A 12,404-nucleotide genomic window follows, 5' to 3' on the forward strand; every position below is an offset into this window, starting at 1 on the left:
AAGGAACTTGATATCACTGTCATCAGTAGACCTAAAAAAAAGACATCAAACTGTTCCAGGATACTGCTTAGTAAGACATTAAAAAATGGGAAGAAATCAAAATGTTCTTTTTCTTTGTAAATATTGCAAAATGTTTCTACATTATACGTGAAATGAAACAACAGGTAAGCACTGCCACATAAACGAGTGAATAATCTGAAAAATTCTCAGTCAATGTAGCAAATTAATTTTAAGCCCTTTAAAAAAGGGAAGACTACATTTTCACACAAGCTGGCTACTTTAAATTTTAATAGTATTGCTGAGAAGCTTTTTATAATTATATAAAATATTGATGTGATGCCAGGAGAAAGCATTTCAAGTGCTGCTGTGAGTTTATACCTTGCACCTACATATATTAAGAGTCTCTTGTTTACCTACTGCATCTCTTTACATATGCTGCATCTTAGGTACCTCTACATGCCTAGTTAATGTACAGACTTTAAAAATCGCAACATTTCCGAAAAAAAAAAAAAATCTATGAGTACAATTCCTCTATTTCCATAAAAAAACCACAAACTAATAATGTTCTGCTACAATTCATATAAAAAGAAAGTTCATTCTCTGCTTCTTCCTACTAATCTTGAGACCTTATACAAAAAATTTAGACTAGCAAAGTTCAGTTGCAAATGGTAAGAATGCTTAATACCCAGGTGTAGGAGTGCCAAAAGAGAGGCAGGCTGTTTAAAGAATTCTGCAAATCAGAAAACCAGAACAGAACATACCTCTTAAAATGTAAGTAAAAAAGACAAAATAAAAATGGAATAAACACACTTTTAAATGTGAAATATTAATTACTAGAACTGTTATATTAATTACTAGAAGCTTTGAAACCAGGAAGTGGTACCATCAGAAACTGCTTACTACTGTGGTTGTTCTGCTTAAAGCATTTATATATATATATCTCTAAAATGAATAACTAGGAAAGTTCACCAATAATATAAAATACAACACACTAAAAGTGATAGAAAACTGCATAGTTACCTGCAAGAAAATGTATTTCACTAAATTTCAAACTAACAAAGATTCCTAGGCTTGGGGAGGGAGAAGTTCCCTGGCTTTTAAACCTTCTGATCCTGTGCCACAGAGAAGCAGAGTAATACCAAACAATGCATGTCCTTTCACCCTAGTGTGCATATTAGAAAGGGTTTATCCTCAAATATTTACTGTGCATCTCCTTTGAGTGATGGCAGCTATAACACCACAACACAAACTGAATGAAAGACAGACTGCTGCAACTGAGGGATCTGATTTATAAATCTAAAACCAGAACTAAATTAATCCTTGCACCAGCAGCTTCAATACAGAACCGTGGTAAGGGTTAAAAACAAGCAGCAGTTGGGGTTGCTGTTAAATGCACAGACACATTGGTGAAAATTCTAGGGACTTGTACTACAGAACCCAGAAAAAAAAGAAAAAAAACAAAATCATAAGGGCTCAGCGATTGGTGAGCTCCCGAAACCATGGCACAGGTCAGAGTACTGCAATGAGAAACTTAAAAGTCTACATACAGTGCCTTTTGCATGGATGACCAAAGTTCCTAAGATATAGTGGAGGGCCAGCAGCAATGAGAAGAAAGCATAAAGGGAGATTTACAGCATGAACCACGCGTGATTTACAAAGAGGAGTGATTGCTGATAATACCTCTAGGACTTCAGTGTTGCCCCTCTGCAGCCTGTTTTGCAGAGGTGGCCCAGATTAGCTGCACGCCTGTCTATTTTTACATACATTTAAATTAAATAAATAAATAAACAGATTGTCAAATGAGATTAGTTTAAAGTATTTTCCCAGAAGATACACAGGCTTTGAAGAGGAACAGAGAAAAGCTTTTAAGTATGCAGATTTGTTCACTGATCTTTTTGTGGGTTTTTTTGCTAAGAAAAAAAAACGTTCTGTATCAAAACCTGGATGAATTCACAGGTTAATAGCTTTACTAATTCAAAACATACATGCCACAACACAACATTATTTTTAAGGTGAGCAGATTTTGCTGCAAGGAATCAGAACAATACTGAATATAAAATCACAGAAATAGGAACATAATATCTATTTCTTTACCTGCAGTTGTCAATTGCCAGAAACTTCAAAAGCCAAGACAGACTGTGACAATTAGTATAAAAGCAAGTGGGTTAAGTAACACACATTAGAAGTTTTAATCACATTAAGATTGTTTCATTTCTTACAAAGAAAGCAAATTCTGAGCAGCCACAAGTGATGCAGCATTTGCTTTGTAACTGAACCACAGAGTGGATCTTACACAATTGCAATATGTTCTAAGGCAATGAAAAGAAAGCAGTGCACTCTGCCACATCCTGCAAACCTTGAAAATAAATTTCAGCTTCACGTTAATGAACCGGTTTGTTTAAACCCTGCCTGGAAATGCAAGGACATGTTCTGCACCCCAGCCACGCTACCCTGCAGCGCACACACCTTACATAGCACAAAACAAGCTGCAACTACAGGCTAAAATCCACAGTCCCAAAGTCAATTTATTAACAAAAGATTGACATGGAGAGAGACACTACCTACCCACAAATACATCATCATCTTGAAAGAAATCAAGGGCTCTGTCAGCAAACAGAAGTCTCCTTACTTCACCAAGTATGTCTGGAAGGAAAACTGAAAACAGTGGGTAGAAAATCTTGCCTTTTTCTGTCAAGTCCTCACAGTTCTCTTCTTATACAAGGTATTTTTTTTAGTTTGTTTATGAGAATAGCATTCGTTCAGTGGCTCTTTCTGCGTGTGAAGTGACTTGCTTCAGGCTGTCTTTTTTCTTCCCTTTTTCTCCCTAACTCAGTCTGTCCTTTCTTTACTGTCAAGCTTGCTTAGGTAACAGTTCTTGGTGTATCTATTTAATGAGCAGGTCCGTGCACTAAAGGCAGCCAACTACACTGGAGGGGGGGGGGGGGAGGTGGAGAAAAAAAAAAGAAAAATTAAAAAAAAATAAAAAAATGGGAATATACCACTTCCTGATTATTATTATTATGGGATCTACAGACACCCCCTCCGTAAGAATTTATAGGAGGATTTCTAAGACATCTTGAGGGAGGAGGGGAATCCTCAGAATGACTCCGGTGGCACTCAAGCCATTACCTCTCCCTGCTGAAGGACCCAGTTCACAAATCCTGCATTTGAGAAATTTTTAAACTCAAAGCAAAGCTCCTACAGAAAAGAAAGGAACATGTACTGCACCCTGCTTCTCCTTTATCTCTTTAAATGTACTTCAGATAAAAGCTGCATCCAGTCAGGTCAAGGCCTTTCCCAATCTTATTACGCTCACACAGGAGCGTTCAACACACTTTTCTACAGCCATCTACTGTCTCCACAGTGTTATTGCTGCTGTTCCTGCTGCCGGGAGAGAACTGCCAGCACGAGAAACAGGGAATACAAACAGTAAATCAGACCACAGGAAAGGTGTTTAGGCTAATTTGACTTATTTATGGGAGGATTTTTTTTTTCCTACCATAATACATATTTTAAAATCAAAGTTAGGATGGTGATTTGCATAGTTAACAAAGGTTAATAAAGAGAACTGCAATCTTTCATTCTTTTTTTTTTGTTAAGTTTAAGGTACTTTATGCAAATGAGTGAGCATGCAAGGGACTCGAGTTCATTTGATTGACACTTAGACTTTTATCCTTTACTACAAGAAAGTATTTTTATCTCGCTTAACCCATCTCATTAAAACACACAATATACTTAGTAAAGTGATCAACAGAATCCTCAGGTAAGCAACAATTTTTAAAAGTACAGGAGACAAATCTTGTTTACTTTTAAGGCTGCGTTACTGGACTTGAAAATCAATCCTGACCGCACAAACTGGTGCATGCCACACCCTGACCATGACACATTTCGGGTGCTGATGTGCAGAGCCATACACACGGTCTGTCCACTAAGTGCATCAACTATATATTATAAAGAATAATAGCTAAGATGATGAGTCATAAAAATAGTCATGGAAATGAGATTCAACAGAAATTTTGCCTTATTTTTGTTTGATTATTTATTCGTTATCTTTGGTCACAGACATTACACTCCTAAAAAAGGAAAGAAAAAAAAATCATTATTTTTACTTAAAGACTCTGGTCTATTTACATATTCAGCCTAACCATATAAGGTAAAATGTCACCTAAATAATTCAAATGCATTAACTAAATTGCATAATCACTCACTGCACCAAGGTAGGTGGCAAATGGAGAGGCACCTGCTGAAACAGCCCATAACGAGGAGACAAAATAGCAAAAACAAGACTGGGGGGAGCAAACTAAAATCCATAGCACTAAACCAACTGGAATCTGCCACCAGGGTGAAGTCCAAGTAAAAATAACTGCTGTACCCCTGACAGTTCAGAGCTGACAGATTTAACAGAAAAGTGAACCAAACAATTCATATGGCATTTTATGCTACAATTTCAATAGAGAAGTTTATACAGATAAAGAGATACAGAAATTTATACAGATAAACACATACACACACCGAGCTATTTATGATCTGCAAAATACTATGGCCAGGTAAAGTGTTGTTGCCTCTTTTAGGGGAGGCAAAAGACAAAGATTTAACACAACAATTCCTAAAGTGATAATTTTTACTGTAACGCGCAACAACAATAACGCTGATGTAAGTTTAGTGCAGTCTCATGAAATAAAGCCACTTCCTTCACACAGGTAGATTCCAAGAGGAAAAGAAAAAACTTTTTTTTCCAGTTTTGAGTAGTTTAAACCATCTGTCAGTTTACCCACCAACACTCAGCACTCTGTCAGGCCTAACCCAGTCACCTTTAAGCTGTACACCTTCACCTCGTTTAGTCTTCTGCATAGTGCACTGTGTTCTGTAGTCACTTGCACTGTAATAAACCCAAAACATCATGTTAGAATGAATTACATTATACTGGTTAGGCTGAAACTACATTTTCTGATAATGTATCTGAACATCTGCCAGCCACCAGTTCTTTCTATCCCTGCACCTCAACCGAACACAGGAGGCTTTAGAATTCTCAAAGAATGGTTAAAGATTTTATTAAAATGATAAAAGACTGTGCACAGCTATTGCCTATAAGTCACTTCTGTATCAAAATTTCCCTGTTTTGGAGAATAGGCAGCATATGAAACTTCAGGGAATAGTGCCCCATGGCTTTCAACTTCTCTTTCTGTATTCTAAATTATCTTAATTATTAAATTGGTTACACAGTCAATTCTTCATATCTTATTCCTTCAAACAAGAGGAACAGTTTCTCATGCTGCTGTACAAAAAACATTCATTTGAAGTGTTTTATTTTTCGTACAGATATCATTCAATACTTTGTTAGTTCATCTGTAGGTCCTGTGCAGGTAGAAAAATGTGAATAAAAAGATGACTGAAAACTGGTGTATTACTCTGTTTTTTGCACCTGTGGCTGAAGTTTAAACCAAACCCTGTTTGCTAAGGTCACTTCTTGCACGTTCTGGATTTGCAAACAGTGTGAAGAAAGTAAATAGAAGGTACTGACCACAATCATTTTAACAAAGGCTGGTCCAAGAGAGCTGACATTGGGTTCAGGTCAAAGGCTATTGAAATCAATGAGAACCTTGCTGTTCTTTTAAAAAACAGGCAGTCAAACTCTGTTAAAAATCTGGGCATTTGCTATTTGCTGCTGTAATGGCCTGGTTCCTCTGATGCTTCCAGAGATGCTCACATGAGGCTCTTCCACAGGGGCTCTTCCAGGTACTTTCAGCTTCAGAACCAGCATTGCTGTGTGAGCTCGTACCACAGCCTGAACTTTTATAATCAATCAGAATATCATATATTTTCCCTACAGAATCACAAGGGATTGGTGAGAGATTCAGGATAGATAAAAATAGTTAGTAATAGCAAAAATGAAATAATAAATTTTGTACTCATAATTAATCAAGATTAGTTATATATGTGATCAGCACATTCTTACTGGCACCTAAACAGTTCCCATTTCTGAAAAATCAAGCTCGAGATTCTAGGAGTTCCATTACCTTATTAAAGAGCCATAACTCATAGACATATCTTGGCGTATTTATTAATGACACAGAAGATTGGAAATAGCACTGATATTTCTGCTTACTGCATTGGAAGACATGAAAATGCAGACTAAGTTCCTCTTCTTGCAGGGGATATAAACCTCCTAAGAACTGCAAGAATATTAAAACAAGCTCAGTGCTAGTTGGTATGATCTTTGTTTTTCTAGGTGCTGTATGATCATGCAGAAGGGTATCAAAATCATACATTTAACTAATGGACCGCAAAGACAAAACTTACTGACTTTAATGAGTCTGTGCTTTCAACCAACATCTCTATTCTTCAGAATTTAAACCAGAGGGATTTAATAACTCTTAAAAACCAAAAAGCCCAATAAAGGAGAGAGGGAATGTGATCGTAATGATTACATTGATGTTACTGGTAATGAACTGGTTTCTTTCACCTAAACATCCCCAAGAAAAGTTACCACTGATGCACATGATACATGAGCTGCAACAATGCTAAAATCTCACATAATTTACATAGAATACAGAAAATAATTTTAAACATTTAGAAGGCTAGAAATATTTGTGCTTGTGCTTAATTTCCACACCTTAGCAGCCTCATCTATCATGGCTGTATATGAAATGAAAAAGTGCAAATTGTCAGGAAGTATGGAAACAAAACAAGCCCTTAATCTGTTCCTGAGTCACTGCAGTTTTAAGGGGGTGGGTTTTGCTGTATTTTTTCTGGTTCTTGATTTTTGGATTTCAGCATAAATGCAGAAGAGCAACTGAAGTGCAACTTTATGTACAGTTTGGTTGGTTTATAAACTTTGTGTTTTCACCACACAGTTTCTGGGGTTTTTTTTTTTTCCATTTTCAATTAATTTCCACTACTTTAACCCTCCTGTCACTTTTGATGCAAGAAATTGGTTTCTGTGCTCATTTGCTGTGTACAGCTATGACATCTTAAAACCAGAAGAGATTATGTGAGGTCAGAATATCATCCCAGGAAAGCCTGAGGAGCAACCAGCCAAGCATTTGGTCATTAGAGCTCAGCACAATTTAAAATGCCCAGTCAGGATTCCTGGCTGTTTGATGAATTGTGCTCAGTGTGCAGTCCAAGGGAGGACAAGCAGGATGGAGGCAGATGGGAGCTTCCTCAGACCCCAGATTCCATGACACACACATGGGATGCACACAGCCAAGCACTTCCCACAGAACCAGGCATATAGGAAACTCTGCTTCCCTTTTTCTTAGCACAGCAAGGTGGTGGGAGACAAACATGAGGGGTCTGACCCTCCGTCTGGTACAAACACTTCATTTTTGATGTATCTGGAACAAAGCCAGTGGCTTATTTCTCCCAACACTCAAACATTCTATCCTGACAAGACTCAGGGTAACTAAGTGATTATATTTAAGCCAAATTATTAGTGATCATTGTTCAGTTGGTACCAGCTCAGTCCCTTATCCATAATTTCAGTGGCAGGTGCTGAATTGCTGCTGCTTCTTCACTCTTTGGTGAGAAGAGACTCAGACAATAATTCTGCCAAAGAAAACCCTGCCAGCCACAGGAAAACCTCACATAATCTCTCCTGGCTTTGAGATGTCATAGCTGGACTCCAACTTCAGTCTGATCAGGGAGGGTGTTACCGTGGGTTGAGGACGGACTTGACTTTACTTAAATAAGGTCTGTGAAAGAAAAGTACCAGAGAATTAACACAAGGACAGTGGGATCAGAATTTACCAGCTCCAAGAAAAGAGTTTTAATTAAATTTCCTGAAATGTTAGTACAGCTCTCCAATTTTCTGCTGGATAATGCCCAGGTGTGTGTGCAAATCTTCCCCTTGACTTTAGATACTCTGCTTATACAGATCACAAAAAGAAACAAATCTGTTTCAGCATGTAATCATTCCCACTTGAACAAAGCAAGCTGGATATCAAATATTGAGTACTGGTAACAAGTGGCTCTCAACTCATCTGTACCCTGAGAACTTAGACTGGTTGAATAAAATTGAATGAATTAAGTATCTCAGGATACTCTGGAGCACAAAAAAGAAACTAATGTCATCAGCAAAATTACCTCCAGGCAAATGTTTGCTTAGCTTTAGTCAACATCTTCTTTCCACTGCCCATAAAATCTTTGATTCAAGAGAACACTAAGACAACTCACAATCTTATAATGCATTTTTAAAACCTGGCAGAGGGTATTTCCATCTTCACAGTAGGACACATAATTATATCCTCCTTAGAACAGGCTAATCTGAAACCAACCATTGCTAACTATTATCTGTTTATTGAAACACAGGAAAAAAAATCTCTTTTCAAGATACTACACTCAAATTTGCTTTGGGTGAAGATCCAGTAGTGGAACCAACTGATACCATTCCTCAGGTAACATCAGCCACATGCTGCTGCTGGCAGAACCATCTATCAGCTCACATCAGCTGATGCAGGGACCTGGGAGAGGGATGGCACTCAGATAAATAAATAAAACTTGCCACACTTACACAGTAAATCAATACAAAGTTGTCTCTAGGATTTCTTTAAACAATTGCAACTATTCTAAGGTAAGATTTTGTTTTCAAAAGGGGAGTAGGGGTTAATATTTGGTAATCATCACTAATATGATAAAAGGTTCCTATTACCAATGACTTAAGGACTTCTTCCCTGTAATTTTCAGTTTATGAGTATATAAATTGCTTTGTTATTTAGTGCAGGCTCCTTAAATCCTGAAGTCTTTATGCACTGGATGATAACAAATGGATCAGTTTTACCACTTATAATAGTTCAGTAAATCATGGAACAGCCTACCTTTCAGCAAAGCCATCATACAGAACTTATCACAGCAAACCTATCAGCTGCTACTTCTGACTATATATCTGACAAAACTAATTCATGCTCTGTCTCCTCGTCTCACTTGTTTTTTAACAGGGTGAAAACAGCCTCGTAACTGAAGGTGGGTTATATCAGTGTTTTGATTCTGTGAGGGACTGGCACATGCACAGCATGTGCTGAGCACACTTCTCCTGCTCCCAGGCTGCCAGAGCACCACTACTGACGGCAGCACCACTGTACAACAGCCCCACGATAAAAAAAGGTGAAAAATCTGCTCCTCTGCCACCTGAAATCCCAGGAACAGCACCAGAACCAGCCTCGCCATTAGGCTGCCCAGCACCTCCGGTTCTGCTCACAGGATCAGAAAGGCCTCTGCAGCAGTGTCCTGGTGGAGGCAGGTACTGCCCACCTCCAGGCAGGACAAGTGACAAACAAGGAGATACAAGGGCAGGATTTTAGGGAGGCACTGCAGGGGCAAGGTGTATGCTTGGAATGGAAAAATACAAAACTAATACTGGCTATTCAGAGAGAAAACAGGGAAAAGAAGTTACATAAGAGGATTGAGATATCTACAGAAATAGACAAAAAGCTGATGCTACAGGTGCTAATCACTCCCAGCATATTAGCAGTGCACGAGAACAGCCCTGAGTTAACTCTATCAACAAACAGCTGAGTTTGGCACTTTTGAGACAATTAGTGCCTCACAATTGCTGTCTCATTGAAGCTGGCTCTTTACACCACAACTGCAGAGTATAAAAGCCTACAGAACTGCTGCTGTACTTCTTGCACAAGTAGTGTCTGTGCTCAATAACTCACGTGCACCCACTGCATACACACAGAATTCTGCAGCCAGGTACACAGAGCGATGGCCTGGCAGTGGCATCAGTCTGGAAATAACAACTGTCTTCAGAATCTTCTCCTACTCCTCATTCTCAAGGAAATCAGCGACTGTTTGAGGAGCCCTAATGGCACCATCACATAGAGAAAAGGAAGCCGTGAGGCTGCTCTTTAATAAATCAATGCCACTTTGGCTGCCTTCCAGACCACAAAAACACTTTGGGCATCTTTGCCTGCCTTTCATTTTGTGACTTGTAGGACCCTCTCCATCATCTTGATGTCTGCAGATTTTCTCCATAACCCTTTTTCTTTTTTTTGGCTTCTACCATGAGACTCACAGAACATTCTCCTTTAATAGGTCTCAAACTATGTTTTTCCAGAAACTTTTGACATTTTCTGAAACCTGGCATTTATGTATTAAAGACAAATAAGTAGTGAGACAGTAATTAAGGCTGCATCAGTGCTTTCCTAAAGCATGCAACATGCTGCATGGACATGCATGGCCAAATGGTTCTGATTTTCAGAAGTGGCCTCAAATTATTTTGACATCGCCTCAGAAATACTGAGAAATTTCTGTCCATCAGTCCAAACTATGAGAGGGAACCCAGGGCACGTCAGGTGACAAAATGAGATGAAGAGTGCCTTCTGGGAGTCTGGCAGAGGGAATGCCTTCCTGGCATCTTGGAGCAGGACAGATCTGTGAATGGGTGTGAGTGCAGCTATCCATGTTCTGCTCTCGTTCACACTGAAAGCCTACAAGTACAAACGCTCATTTCTAAGATTTCTTTAAACAGGACAAGGTTGTTTCCGAAGAAGAGGTATTTCTAAAAGAAAGTTAAATGCAACACAACTGTAAATGAGTTCTTGCAGTTGAGCAGCTGCCTGTGAACACTGCAGGTAAACGCACACAGCACTGCACGAGGAACACCCTGGGACAGGAGATTGTGCACTGCTTCTCCACCACTGCAGGCACTTGATAACTGGGTCACTACACCCCTTCCAACACCCCCACAGTAAGAACAATTTTTTTCCTGGTCTTAAAAAATTTTGGGAGTATGTAGCTTGTTGCAAAAAGTCGGATTCAGAGCAGTTTTTCCTGCATGTTTCAAGCATTACAAAGCATGTCGGTGTTCGGCTGCTAGCCACCAACAGGCCAGTAACCAGGCAATAATCAAACCAACCTGAGAGTACTTCAGATTCCACCACTGCCTTCCAGTACCATCAGAAATTCCTTCAGCAAAGTCAAGCTGGATTCCCTGACCATTCATTCTCACAATTAAAAATTTCACTTCTCATACAGTTCTTTTGCCTGAAATCAAAATACTCCCTGCGTTGTCTCTCCCCTTTCATGAGCTGCCCGTCCTTTCTGTTATTAAATTGATTGTACATTAGAGATGCTGTGTTTACCTCAGACACTCTCCATTAGGAGGGATCCAGCCTGTACACTAAATATTTAATTGGTGTTCTGAGATGCTCTGAATCCATGTATTTTCTATTTTCCTAGGGGGTTCCTGGTTCACATCAGTTGGATACTTCTTTCCCAGCAACAAAATGTAAAGTTAACTATTTCCAACAGCAAATGCACAAATGCACTGAAAAAACACCCCAAAAAACCCAAACCAAAACAAACAAAAACCAAACCAAACAAACAAACAAAAAAACCCCAAACCAAAACAAATTACACCCTGCTCTGAAAACAGTGACATTCTGGAAATATAACCTCTCTCACAAACCAAAATGCAGATTCTTCTGGTAGAACAGGCTGATAATACTTTGTGCATGTGTGAAAACTGAGATTTGTTTTTTCTTTTCCCACTGTGAGAGGGAAATTCTCCAGTAGCATCACAAGGAGTGATTGTTCCACACTTTACTGTTCCATCTTTCATCAGAGACAAATCGCCAACACAGTGGCAATGTTCTGGTGCAGCCCAGGGTTACTGCTCAGTTCTGAAGCACTTCCCGTGACAAAAGGCTGGTGGCACTTTGACTGAGGCTGAAAGAGCATCAGCAAGTGGCAGAGCAAACCTGTGCTGGTCTTATTGTCAAAAACACCACGCACATGAGGAACAGGAGCAGCCTCTGTGAGCACAGAGCTGGGTAACACTCTCGATATCCCTTTTCTCTGGGACTACACCAGGCTCAGCTGGGCTCCACTCACAGGAAATTGCAAAATGCTGATCAAAAGCATCACAGCACTCATTGCTTTTCACTGAGCAAGACCTTGCTAAACCACAGCATCTATGCAAACTGATCTTTGTAAGCAAACAGTATGAAAGCATTTCAAAAGATACTTCGATTTTTAAAATTTTTTCTTTCACATGAAATTTCACGTGCCAATATGACAAACAAGCAAAGACCATTAAGCATTGGGTACCCTGCTTCTATTTAGTTACTGTCTCCTAAGGACACGCTACATTCAGAGCAAAGGGGTAACCAGCAGGGCATGTTTTCCATCCTGACCTGCACTTCAAACGAGGGAATTCTCCATGAGCAGAGCTCGTTAATGCAATTCCTTACAAGGCAGGGAGACTCTGGGCTGCAGCATCAGGTTGCATAAAGCCCATCTGGCCTCTCAGGGGTGATATTTTTTTGTTCTCCTCTGAGCCCTGAACTTGGATGCTCTCTGCACACTGAGTGAGTCTCCACGTTCACTCACCGCTCGGAATTAAACTCTTCTGTGGCTGTGGAAATCCAAACAAGCACCAACACCCAATTAAACACATGCTA

At 39.3% G+C, this 12,404-nt stretch overlaps 1 protein-coding gene across 23 annotated transcripts in view; it reads right to left on the reverse strand.

Annotated features, from left to right (window-relative positions):
- The window catches only part of RBFOX1 (RNA binding fox-1 homolog 1), a 1,117,054-nt gene that overhangs the window by 341,913 nt on the left and 762,737 nt on the right, over positions 1-12,404 (reverse strand). The window contains exon 1 of one of the 23 annotated variants that reach the window (XM_032125574.1): positions 2,566-2,817. The exons of the other annotated variants lie outside the window; for them this stretch is intronic. Coding sequence (XP_031981465.1) covers positions 2,566-2,583 — 18 coding nt within the window. The 5' untranslated portion in view covers positions 2,584-2,817. Of the gene's footprint in view, positions 1-2,565; positions 2,818-12,404 lie in introns of those variants that run through there. 23 annotated transcript variants of the gene reach the window in all.

Source organism: Corvus moneduloides, chromosome 16 (genome assembly GCF_009650955.1).
Source record: "Corvus moneduloides isolate bCorMon1 chromosome 16, bCorMon1.pri, whole genome shotgun sequence".
Classification (NCBI taxonomy): Eukaryota; Metazoa; Chordata; class Aves; order Passeriformes; family Corvidae; genus Corvus; species Corvus moneduloides.